The sequence below is a fragment of the Myotis nattereri genome (genome assembly GCF_964212035.1).
Source record: "Myotis nattereri genome assembly, chromosome: 7".
NCBI classification, from domain to species: domain Eukaryota; kingdom Metazoa; phylum Chordata; class Mammalia; order Chiroptera; family Vespertilionidae; genus Myotis; species Myotis nattereri.
In genome coordinates, this window is record NC_138082.1 from 26,269,258 (window position 1) to 26,282,197 (window position 12,940).

General features: G+C 43.8%; 1 protein-coding gene across 1 annotated transcript; it reads right to left on the reverse strand.

The window, feature by feature from the left end:
• Window positions 1-6,567: 6,567 nt before the first annotated feature.
• Window positions 6,568-12,241, reverse strand: FAM124B (family with sequence similarity 124 member B; the record flags this gene model as incomplete). Its single annotated transcript, XM_081096101.1, is given in 3 exon segments — window positions 6,568-7,209; window positions 11,510-11,635; window positions 11,639-12,241. Coding segments are annotated over 3 exon segments (1,371 nt in total).
• Between the last annotated feature and the right edge of the window lie 699 nt (window positions 12,242-12,940).

Consider the following 12,940-nt stretch of genomic DNA (forward strand, 5'->3'; position numbering starts at 1 on the left):
AATACAGTGCCCCAATTTTGTCCTTGGCTTTAACGTCTATCAGTGTTTCATTCCGTGTCAATCTCAGGATTTGGTGTGAGAACAGAACTGACCCTAGCTGACTCGAGCTGGGAATGAATTTATCAGAAGGCTGGAGAACTGGTCTCAGAAAATGCACAAGAACAAAAAGAGGGGAGGGGGTGTGAACTGACAGAGTTACAGCCAAAATCAGGCCCTGGACCAGTGTGGACTGAGGGCTCCACGGCCAAAGGCTGACATCACTCTTTCTGGGACCAGAGTGCTGCTGCCCTAAGGAAGGCTTCCTACCCCCGAGGCAGCATCAAAACTCCAGGAAGGATTCACTTTTTGGCTGAGTCTGTTTCTGTGCCTGTGTCTCATGCCCAAGTCAGGGGAGGTGCAGATGGAATTTGTTTCAGGTGGGCTCTGCCTCCCACTGAAACGCCTATGGGGAAATTTCCTGAACATACATTAATTTTAAAATACCCCCTTTTCCTCTCTCAGGATGAAGCAGAACAAACACAGTTTGGAGATTACCCCAGTGACTCGATTGTGTCACAATAGTGCCCACTGATGTCAGACTGGTTCAGGGAGAAAAACAAGGGAAGTATTTACACACCTCATTAAAAAGTCCTGTTGAAATTCAGTCACACTTAGTTTTGCGACTTAGACCAAAGCAGAGAAAATTCCAAGATGTGAATATTATCCCGTGAGAGGGATATAAAAAGGACCGTGACTTATAATGGATGTTAACTTGAATCAACCATGATCCATGCCTGCGGGAATTCAAACACCCTTGTGATGAGAGCAGCAGCATCGTTTCTGCTGTGACCGTCTCCTGCGGCTTCATCTCTTGAAGACAAAATTGGATCCTTTGATGTGAGGCTCACAGGCTGAGGCTCTGGGAGCCTGGACAAGGTCCTGGACATAAAGGAAAGAGATGCCGGCATCTGGCGGCCAGGACATGCTTGTGGAGTGGATGAGAGAGGCCAAACCTTGGCGTGAGGTTCAGAGAGCACAGCAGCAGGGACTGAGAGAGAAGAGCAGCAATACACTAAAAGGATAGACGAAATGAGGAGGGGACTGTTGCAAGCTGAGATAGGTCTGCAGTCAACAGGCGATGGAGGAAAACTGCACACCTGGGAAATGGGGGGAAGGCTAATGAAACGAGGGGCTGGCAGAAGGAGACTGGCACTTAGGACAGACAGAAATAATAGGATTCATTTATGTTATGGAATGAATGTGTCTTCCCAGGTTCATATGTTGAAGCCTTAACTAACCCCCAGGGTGATGGTCTTCAGAGGTGGGAGCTTTGGAAGGTAATTAGGTCATGAGGATGGAGCCCTTATTAATGGGATTAGTGCCCTTATAAGAGATACAACAGAGCACCCTCTCTCTCTCTCTCTCCATAGCAAGAAGATGGCCTCCTACAAGACAGGAAGAGAGCTCTCACCAGAACTCGACCATGTGAGCACCTAGATCTTGGACTTCCCAGCCCCTGGAACTGTGAGAAAAATAAATGTCTGCTGTTAGAACCACCCAGCCAGTGGTATCTGCTTATGGCAGGCACACACACCGCCCCCCCCCCACCCCCGCCTCCCCCGGCCCAGTAGAACAGCTTCTTACTTCTGGCATCTAGAAAATGGAAGCCTCATCTGTGTCCCCTTGCTGTGTATCCACTGAACAAAATCTTTGGAAATTTTTTTTACTGTGGAACATCTACTCTGGTGCTGGTGCTGGGCTAAGGGCTGGAAGCTGGGGTTGCTCCAATAGGATGTCATCTAGTCAGCTCCCCTGTGACGGGCATTTCAACCTCATATCTAAGCAGGTCTGGGGCAGACAGAAAAAGTGGGGGCAGAAAGGAAACCAGGGTGATATGCCAGGCACACAACGTGGCAATGCTGGGGGCACATGCTGAAGCTGAGCTCTCCCTCCCTGCACCCCACTTCGAGGGGGCAGGGTTGGATAGTAGTTAGGGATACAAACTCCAGCCAGACAGCCTGGGTTCTAAGCCCAGCTGTGACACTTACTCATTGAGCAGTTCTGGTTAGGATCTTGATCTCTCTGTGCCTCCGTTTTCTCATCTATAAAATGGGGGTAATCATAGCACCCACCTCACAGGATTGATGTAAAGATTGAAATACAAGAGCACCTTGCATGTAACAGGCGCTGCCCAGGCCAGCCATTATCATCAGTTCAGATTTGGAAATACTGTTCCTCTTTAGAATTATTATCTTTAAAAGAAACATCTCAGAAACATATCTGGTCAACATGGAATTTATAAAAATAATACATTTCTTCTCATGCTAAGCAGAGACCTCATCAAGATTCTCTGGAATAACTAGACTTTTAAAATAATATATTTGAAAATAAAGTTTAACAGGATGAAATTCTTTTTTTTATTGCTTAAAGTATTACAAAGGGTATTACATATGTGTCCATTTTATCCCCCCGCCCTAGACAGTCCCCCAGCCTCCCCTATCCCCCAGTGTCTTATGTCCATTGGATATGCTTATATGCATGCATACAAGTCCTTTAGTTGATCTCTTACCCCCCTACCTCCTGCCCCCCAACCCTCCCCGGCCTTCCCGCTGCAGTTTGACAATCTGTTTGAGGCAGCTCTGCCTCTGTATCTATTATTGTTCAAAAGTTTATAATGGTCTCTATTATCCATGAATGAGTGAGATCATGTGGTATGTTTCCTTCATTGACTGGCTTATTTCACTTAGCATAATGCTCTCCAGTTCCACAGGATGAAATTCTTAACATAAATCTTAATTATGTGCTCCCTGGAGCCGTAATGTCTTTTGTTTTGTTATCACATACCATAGCCAATCGTTAACATTGTTCCAGAACCATCTCAGACCTCAGAGAATGGTTTAGTAGGCGTGAAAAGAGAAAGTGTGGAGGGAGGCCAACTTGTTTCTAAGGGATGTTGGGTTAGTGCCCCAGATCAGAACCCTGGGGATAACCTGGAAATGGGAGAATTTCTTCAGAGAAGGGTCTCTTGTTCCTTGGTCTCTCAGAGCTTAGCCAAGGGGGCCTGTTTAGAAGCTGCAGCTACATGCCAGCCCCTGAGGAACCCTGGGAGAGGCTGGAAAGGCAAAGTGTTTTTTAAAACGGGGAAGAATGAAGAGTATCAAATTCATGCACACACATAAAAAAAAGGAGAGAGAAGAGGGGGGAAGGGAGGGAAAGAAATGGAAAGAGAAGGAACAGAGAAAAAAACAAACACGAGGTCTTAGAAGATACAAGAAAGGGAGACAGAATTCAGTTATTTTAGGCATTCCTTTTTTTATAACTTGACATGAAATTTAGAAGGTTCTCATCAATAGAACATGGGGGTGTGTGCTTGTGGTTCCTCCATCTTCCTCTGGGAGGAAGAAAGAGTCTTCCCCTCTCCCACACTTCTCTCCATTACTGTCTGTGCCATCAGCATCTCCAAGCATAACTGGATGCAGTGAGCAGATTTGGGGGAGTGGTGGAGGGACCAGGACCCCTGGACAAAGTCCCATCAGAACAGAGAGTGGATAGGGTGCAGCTGAGGTATGGTCTATGACCCTTCCTAAGTCAAGGTGTGTGCACCCCAAATCCCCTGATCTACTTCCCCCAACTAACAAATGCTATCACACGTTCAGCAATGTCTAAATAATGCTTGCAAAAAAAGTGTGAAACACTATTAATAAGGTTAAAAATAGCCAAGCAACTGCAATGCAACCCTTATAAGAAAAAAATAAAATAATCTGATCAACAGGAGTCACTCGGATTTTAAAAGTGATACATTTTACATTTTAGGGAATACAGTATCATTATAGTGTAGAGTCTGATTTGATAAATTAGATTAAGTTAGTGTATAGTTAACCTCTTTCGTATAACCTCTTTTGAGCTTTAAAACCTACTTGAATTCTATCTATAATTCTCTTCTTCAGTAGGTGAAAATAAATGGCACACATACTAATACTATTAGAAACGTTTCTTTTATTTGTAATCATTATATCACTATATTTTTATTGTATCATTGATTTTACTAAAACCTATTTCAAAAAATCCTTTGTCGCCATGACATTTTAAAAGTATGGGTCTGAAGGACCATGTACTAATACCATTTTGCATATTCATAATGCTTGGCAATATCCAAATGCTTTCATATACATAATCTTGATTCTTCTAACAACCTTTCCTTACTATAGATAAGGAAACAGGGGATCAAAGAGGCTGACAGTTCAAGGTCTCATAAATAGTAAATTTTAAAGCTTGAAACCAAAATCTGGGCCTCTCCCAACTCACCCACTGGCATTTTCAACCTATCATGTTGTAAATTGGATTCCTATGTTGAGCAGAATAGAGCAGGTGATATTTGAAGAGTGTTTTATTTTACAAGTCAATTTTATAAGGTACTCATTCAAATTTTGCAATATTCTCATGATTTCCATGCACTTATATTCTTACCCATGTATTATGTTAAAGAAATTTAGGCAACCTGTTAAAGGTGGGAATGAAATGTCAGAACGCCCCCCTGCTGGGCTTTTCAAAGAAGCTCAACAGTTCAACTTAAATAAGACTTTCATTTTTTAAATGTTATTATAGAAAACCATACCAAAGTTAAGTTCTTCACCCACTTTTTAAGATCTACCTTTAATCTGAGGGGGAGAAAAAAATGAGAATGAGAATATATTGATGTTGTAACGACCCCAAAAAATCAATTTAGAAGTCATGTCTTTGTCCATTAGCAACTGTCATTCGTTTGGACCCAGGGCTGGGCAGAGCACCCCGAACTCAGCCCAGTCTTGCTACCATAAGAATCGTCCTTCGGTCTGAGCACACCCCTCTCCCCAGTTGGGTGGACTAAGTAGCCAGGTCTCCCAAAGACCCAGCTAATCAGCATTTGAAGTCTTATGTGACATCTGTCTTGGAGAAGGAAGTTCATAACATAGAATACCTTTATCAAGCTGTGGTACATATTCTACAATGGAATATCATTAGGCCATAAAAAAGAATGACATCTTACCATTTACAACAACATGGTTAGACCTGGAGAGTATTATGCTATGTGAAATAAATCAGCCAGAGAAAGACAAATGCCGTATGATTTCACTTATATGTGGAATCAAAAGAACAATATAAACAAATAAAACAGAAACAGACTCCTAGATGCAGAGAACAGACTGGGGATTGCCAGAGGTGAGAGGGTTTTGGGAACTGGGTGAAAAGGTGAAGATATTAAAAAGTGCCAATTGGTAATTAAAAAATAGTAACAGGGATATAAAGTAAAACATAGGGAATGTAGTCAATAATATTGCAATAGCTATGCATGGTGCCAGTCGGGTACTGGAAATATTGGGGGAATACTTTGTAAAGTATATGATTGTCTAACCACTATGTTGTATACCTGAAATTAATACAAAATAATATTAACTATAAACTGTAATTGAAAAATAAAATACATATATATAATAAAAAAAATAACCTTATAACTTAACTAAAACACACAGACCTTAGACTTTTTAAAATGTGGTATAGACCCAACTGAAAAAAGAAATGCAGCGCATGAGCAATTGAGAATTTGTCTATTATGATTATAATTGCAATGCATAATCTGCCCAGTCTCCATCTGCAGGTTGTGAATGCTTTCCACAGCCTTGTGCAGCAACTGTGAGAATGAATTATGGAAAAAGTTCTTAGAGGAATAAATTTGGACTTCAATATATTCTTGAGTTGACAGGATGGATTTATCAAACTGGTGGAACCATAATCACTTTTGATTTGATGGCCACAGAATGTATGTATACCATATATCAATGTCTGATTCAAACTTAGGTGCCTAGTAAATATTTGTTGAATGAATGAATATTGCAAAGGAATTTAGGAATTCAAACATGGACAGATGAACCCAAGTCCTGCTCCAATAACCCAACCAATGCTTTGTGGCGATCTCGAATCACCCAGTCATGTGACATTCCTCTCTGGTTAGTAGCGAGAGCCTCTGGTCTCACTGGAGTAGTGCAGAAACAAGTGAGAAATGGAGGAGCAGGAAACCCTAGCTTTCATTTTTAAACTGATTTTATTTTTTGGCTTCCAGTGCTTCTGCTCATTAAACAGAAAAACAATTAATTATTCCTAATTTTCAAAACACTTTGCATGTTAACTCATTCCAGATGCAAAAAACTTAAATCACTAGAGGGTATGTGGTGAACAGGGCCTAGTTATAAAAGGAGGTCACATAAAAATTAAAACACTAAAGAATAAATAGCCCATGCTGTCCAGGGGGATGAGCTATGCAACCCCAATAAAAATTAAAACCAAATTACATACACTAATCAACATTGCAAAACACATTCAACTCATTTCCATACAATGCAATTATCCTGATAGGTGCTGGGTTAGTGTGTCTATGACCATGACCATGCCTGCAAACAACCGCTTACAATACCATTAGACTTTGAACAAATAAAAGTAATACAGACCTGTGCATGGCTAGCATACAGGCCCCCTCAGATGAACAAGAAAGAGTGCTCCATTTCTGGAACCTTGTATTTGATCTTGTATCTTAGAAAACCACATTGCGTTATACTATATAAAGAATTCTTCTTCTCCTTCTTTTTCTTCACCCTGAACTGGCAGATGAAGACATTTCGAGATTATCTTCCTTGCATCAAGGTCCCTTTGGCCAGCAAGTGACAAAGGATGGATGCTTTCCTTCAAGTTTTTGTTGTTTTGGGAGGCAGCTGCCCTTAAGGAGGAGGCTGATGGTGGCTGGCTGGTCTGCAGATCCCTTGGAAACCTGCTCAGAAACGATTTCCTGGGTTCAGAGTTGACCACAGTGCGCCCTGTGTCGACATTGGTCTCTGCCTCCAGCTTCTCAAAGGCATTTTCCCAACCAAAGACCTTCATCCTGGCCCCGGGTTCAAGGTGGGAAGAACACAGAGGCAGTTGGGCATCTGTAGCTGGGCTGCTGACCTGGGATGAGCAGCCAGGGCTTCTCCACAATGTGCCACGAGAGCTGTCTGATGCTGGGCTCCCACTGGGCTCAGGAAATTCCAGAGAAGCCGCTTTGAACCTCCTGCCCCGGCTCCTTCGCCTTCTCAGCTCTAGGGTCCTCCTTGTGGAGACCGGGGTCACCCTGGATCCCTGGGGAAGCATGTCAGCCTCGGGGTTGCCATTCAGAAAGGAAAACTCGCTGCTCCTAACACCAAGTCCTGGATTCGATTGGATCTACCGGACAGAGTAAAGATGAACAAATGTAACCAATGTTATCTGGTCACTACATGCTAAGAATAGACTGTTCTAGTCACCCTCTGCCAGGCCATGCCCATAACCGACATTCAGTAAGTCGGGTGAATTGAATAGAAGCAATAAACACAATCCTTCAAAATGCTATGCTGCCATCTTTGACATCATATCTACCTTTGTATTTGATCCAATGAAGTCTTTTCTTCTGGGAATGGAAACAGGCCTGGTTATTTCCATATTCAGAAATCGCTCGGGGTTGGTATTAGTCTGCCCAACCTGGTGGAGGAAATCCATCCTCATTTGGGTAAATACCAGCAAGTACAATTGCTGGATCTTATGGTAAGAATGTGTTTACTTTTGTACAAAAGTGACAAACTATATTCTAAAGTGATTGTGCTATTTTGCATTCCCACCAGCAGTGAATGATAGTTTCAATTACTCCTTATCCTCACCAGCATTTGGTGTTGATGGTTTCTTTTAAGGGTTCATTTTCTAATTGATTATCTTTAAGTGCATGGTATGAGACATTAACAGATGTTAACTTCTGAGACCAAATTTTCAACAGCAAGACAATGAATGTGTCTGTGCTATTTGAAGGAAAACTACTCAGTTATCTCATTTTTTTCCTTTTTTATTTTTCAGAAGTAAAAATGGGCAAATCTGTATTGTTTCTTGGGGATTTTATGTAATTTTTTAACAACCATGAACAAAAAGAAAAGCTTGTGTGCGTTAGTTCCCCTAACCCCCTAAGCAGTTTCAGAACAGAACAAAATTGGTCTTGAAGCCATAACCAGCACCAAGACATCTCAGGGCGTTCAGGAAGTGCCTGCCTGAGCCAGATTGGAAGTCACTGTGTCCTGCGGAGCCAGCCCAGTGCCTCCCTCTTCTCAGCTCTGCTCGTGCATCCCATGGCCCCTCTCCTGGGCCTTATCGTCTTAAAAGGCTCCACCTCTGAACTACTCAATTTAAACCTCGCACTCGCGGGCCATCTCTGACCTGCAGCTCAGTTCTCCAACTGCATCTGCTCTTGAATATCAACATCTCCTCTTTCTCTTCTGAATTTTCTGCTTCCTGTCCATCCATCCTTTCTCAGTGTCCATTGAAGGAGGCTTTCCCTCTGTTAGCTTGTTAGTTCTTCAGTGCTAACCTGGGCCCTCTTCTCTTCTCACTCTACACACTCTCCCATGGCAATCCCATTGACACCCATGTCTTCGTGATTATCTAAATGACAAAAGCTCCCAAAAGTATAACTACAGCTCACATCTGTCTCTTAAGCTTCATACCTATCTACCCAAGGCCCCAGCTCCTCAAACTCCACATTTCAAAATTGATGTCACCTCCCTCCTCACACTAAATCTGTTCCATTTACTCTTTTTCTTGTCTCAGATGATGACATTAGCCCATGTTACCCAGGGAAGAGCATCATCTTCTCTTTTCTATCCCCAATGTCACCATTCCCATGGACTCTACCTTCCAAAGATCTCTCAGATCCTCTCCATGCCCACTGCCATTAACCCTAAGGCTGTCATCATCTCTCATCTGAATCACTGCAACAGCCATCTGAAGGGATTCCCCATGGATGCTCTGACCTCCCTCTAATCCAAGCATGTAAAACTCACGACCAGCGGGCTGCACACCTCATTTAAATAATCCCTTCCCCACTTCACCACCAGAGGAGTTTGAAACAGTTGTGATCATGTCACCCTCCTGCTTTAAGGGCTTCGAACTCTTCTTGAGATTAAGTCTCAGCCCTTTAGGATGGCCTACCGCACTCATCACAGTCTTCCCCTTCTTACTCCAGCCTGATAATTCACCACTTCCTGCCTTTCAAGCTCCACCGATCAAACTTGAACTTCTTTCAATTTGTTGGACATTGTTTGTTCTTTCCTAATGCCAGAGTTTGTGTATATTATTCCCTCTGTCTGAGATATGTCTCCTCTAATCTTTTCTCCTAAAAACTCCTACTCATTGTCAACTCCAAGCTTACACATCATTTTCTCTTGGAAGCCTTCTTGATATCACTGAATCTGAGTTAGATGCCCCTAAATATTGGCTCTGCCATTTATTACTTGAGGGACTTCAGGCAAATTACCTAATCTTCCTGTGCCCTTGTTTCCTCATCTATAAAATGAGATAACTAAGTGTCAGTGTCACAGGATTTTTGAGAGAATTAAGTGATAATAGTGCCTGGGGCATAGTGGTGCTAAATATGAGTTGGGTATACAATCGTAATTAATACTATTGTTACCTCTCCTACCAGCCTATACTTTCCATATCATATAACACACTGTTTTGCACTTGCCTGCTTACTTCTCTGGATATTCCTCCAAACTTGGGTGTCTAGAGGAGAGGGATTGTATATGTCTTCATCACTGTATTTCCAGTACTTGGCACAGTGCCTAGCACATGGTAAACAAGCACTAGATATCTGTTGGATAAATAAATAAAGCTGAATCCCCCAAATGTAAAATTTTGCACATAGAAATGTAGAACCTATAAATTAGGCCCCTAATTATTTGACATTAGGTATTTTAATTATCAAGAAAATGAAAAGTTATTTTATCACATGGCCGGCCATTTCTGCAATCTTTTTAAGAGGAGGAAATGTCAACTTTCTTTTTAAAAGAAAATTTTAAACTCCTTAGACCATGTGGCAAAAGTGAGTACAACATTATTAAAACAGAAATGCAGATGTGTGCAGTTGGAATGAGGCATTTTTAGAAGAAACAATGCTGAGTGGTGGAGATATATCCCTTGAGGGAGAACAAAGTGCCTCCTGCCAAAATAAATAAATTGAAATGCACTTGTAAAAATTCTGATCATTTAGACCCCATCTTTCTAAGAAATGCTTGTAAAATGTTTCAAATTGAGAGCTAGCTTTTTTCAGGTTTCAGGGAACAGTAGCAACTATCTCGATGAACAGGAAGATCACTTGTCACTCTACTGATTCTAAACACTTCAGAAACAAGAAAATATACATCACTGAAAAATGATTAAGCTTATAAGGGGCAGACTGACATCATCCAGGGAAAATAATATTGTCTTTTACTGAATGTGGCTCCAAGAGATAGCAAAAAGGATTTCTCCAAACGGAGGAGGGAGAAATAGCAAGGAAATGAGTTATAGAGATAGTAAGCAGCCCCCACACAGTGCCAGGCTTGCTTACTTAAGAGCTGAAACCCGTTTCTTTCAATTAACTGATTATTTTAACTGATTAACCCAAACCACTGATATTACCCTGCTATCCTATGGCAGCCTTCAGAGAAATGCCCACCCGTGTTCTTCCAAGGCAGTATAAGCCAAACTATTGACAGTGAGAGCGTGGGAATGGGAAAAGAGAGAGAGAGAGAGAGAGAGAGAGAGAGAGAGAGAGAGAGAGAGAGAGACTAGGTGTGGGGTAGATTAGGGACAGGGATGGAGAATGGAAAGAAAATGAGCAAGACAAAGAGAGAGGAACAGAGTCCGAGTGAGTGCAGTTGAGAGACTTGGAAATGAGAAAGCAGACTTCAGGAAATGCTATAGAAGAAGAAAATGAATTACTTATTTCATGAAAGACTATGTTCCTTTATTTTAATGGCTAAAAAGGACATAAGGATGAACTTAGCTCCATGTCCGTTGATAAAATGAAAAGAAATGCATGCTTGTTTACAGCAATCCAGCTTCTGGAATATACATACTTTCTGAAGAGACAAACTTGTTTCCTGAGAACAAGCAGTGGATCAGCAAATGGTTCAGAAGCAGCTGTTTGTCCACAGAGTCTGAACTTGCTTATCTGTCCCATGAGGGGGATTTTACAAGATCAGTGACTCTCAACACCACTACATGCTACATATTAGAATCATCCGAGGAGCTTTTTAAGAAATGCCCAGGCCTGGGTGCCCCTGGAGATTCTGATCTTACTGTCCTGGGAATTCTTTTTAATATATTTATTGATTTTTTTATAGAGAGGAAGGGAGAGAGATAGAGAGTTAGAAACATCGATGAGAGAGAAACATCCATCAGCTGCCTCCTGCACACCCCCTACTGGGGATGTGCCCGAAACCAAAGTACATGCCCTTGACCGGAATCGAACTTGGGACCCTTCAGTCCGAAGGCCAACGCTCTATCCACTGAGCCAAACCCGTTAGGGCATGTCCTGGGAATTTTTTAAAGCTCCCCAGGGGTTCTGAGACACAACCTAGGCTGAGAACACCACATTCAATCCTCTCTCAGGCCCACCTTGAATGTAAAATCACACCATCCCATGTGTGTCTACCAGGTCACAGAGGCAAAACAGAGATACCTGAAGCAGAATCTTGTTGCCATCGTAGTCCTGCGTTTGCCACCTGGTGCGGCTGATGGGGACGCACGGATGGGGGAGGAGAGGCACTAACTGGCCAATCTCTTGGACCTTGAACTGCAGCACCGACTACTCTTTGGGGTCCACCGACATTCCGAGGGGCAGCTGCTTCAGGGACAGCTGCAGGGCGAAGCTCTCCGTGGCGTAGAGCACGAAGAAACAGAAGTTGCTCTTCTGCGGGGTGGCTTCCCTCTGCAGGATCATCTCGTAGAGGCTGATGGCGTCTTCGTAGTTATCAAAGGTGCAGTAGAGCGTCACCCGCAGGACCTCGGTGCCGCAGTGCACCTGCCTCACGCCCCAGACGGGCATGTGGTTGTCCAGAGTGTAGAACTCCTGACCGGCGGGACTGTAGGGACACGGGCCGCCCTGCAGGCTCAGGCCGGGGTAGCACTGCCAGGGCCACTGCCGCAGCGAGTGGAGAACTCGAAGCAGCCGCTCCTCTCCGCGGCTCTGGTGCAGGAAGAGCAGAACAGACATCCCTGGGAACCGGGACCGCTTGGGGTGGCACTTGTCATAGTTTTTCACGGCACTGACCTGCTCTGACACCATGAAGAGACGGACCTCTGGGCAAAGGCAGCCCAGGAGCTGGTCCAGAGCTTGCTGCAGGAGCGCACCCTGCCCAGAGCTGGCCAGCAGGTGGACAGTCATGGCCGGGGGCTCTTGGGTCTTGTCCATCCTGGATTGCGGGAGGATGACCACGCGTGGAGGATGTCCCAGCTTCTGAAATGAACGAAGGGGCGGGCGGTTCTCAGCCGGGAAGCCTTCAGCTACCTCAGCACAAAGCTCTTCCCTGTGGTCCTGGCTGCTGGTGCTCCCCCGCGAGAGAAGCTGCACAAATCCGGGCACCGCAGCCTCCACGCCACCCGGCAGCAGGGAGGGTGATGTCATCCAGCTCGTGCGTCACTACTCGCCTGTGTCGGGCTTTTTCAGGCACTCCCAGGTTTTCTGTTTGACCTAAAAGCCTGCTGTCCTGAGAAACACCCGCCTGGGTGGTTCTGACAGACACTCAGTAAAGGAAATGGCCCGGCAGAAAGGAACCTGAGTCCCTCTGTTAGACTGATAGCAATCTGTTTAGTTGAAAAGACATCCATTTTATGGGCCCACAATGGGCTCTGATTTCCTCCTCACAGCTATCTCTCGTGTTTACAGTAGCCTGCCAGGCCACCTGAACACAATGACCGCTTTCAGACAATTCTCCAAACTTGTCCCCTTGCCAGGATTTCCCCCCCATTGTTGTGTGTGTGTGTGTGTGTGTGTGTGTGTGTGTGTGTTAACAATCGATGCTAGGGCATTGAAGACAAGATGTTTTATCTAAATACTTTTGTCTGTTCACTGAGGAATTTGCTCTACAGCACTGTCTGAGTGTATGTACTT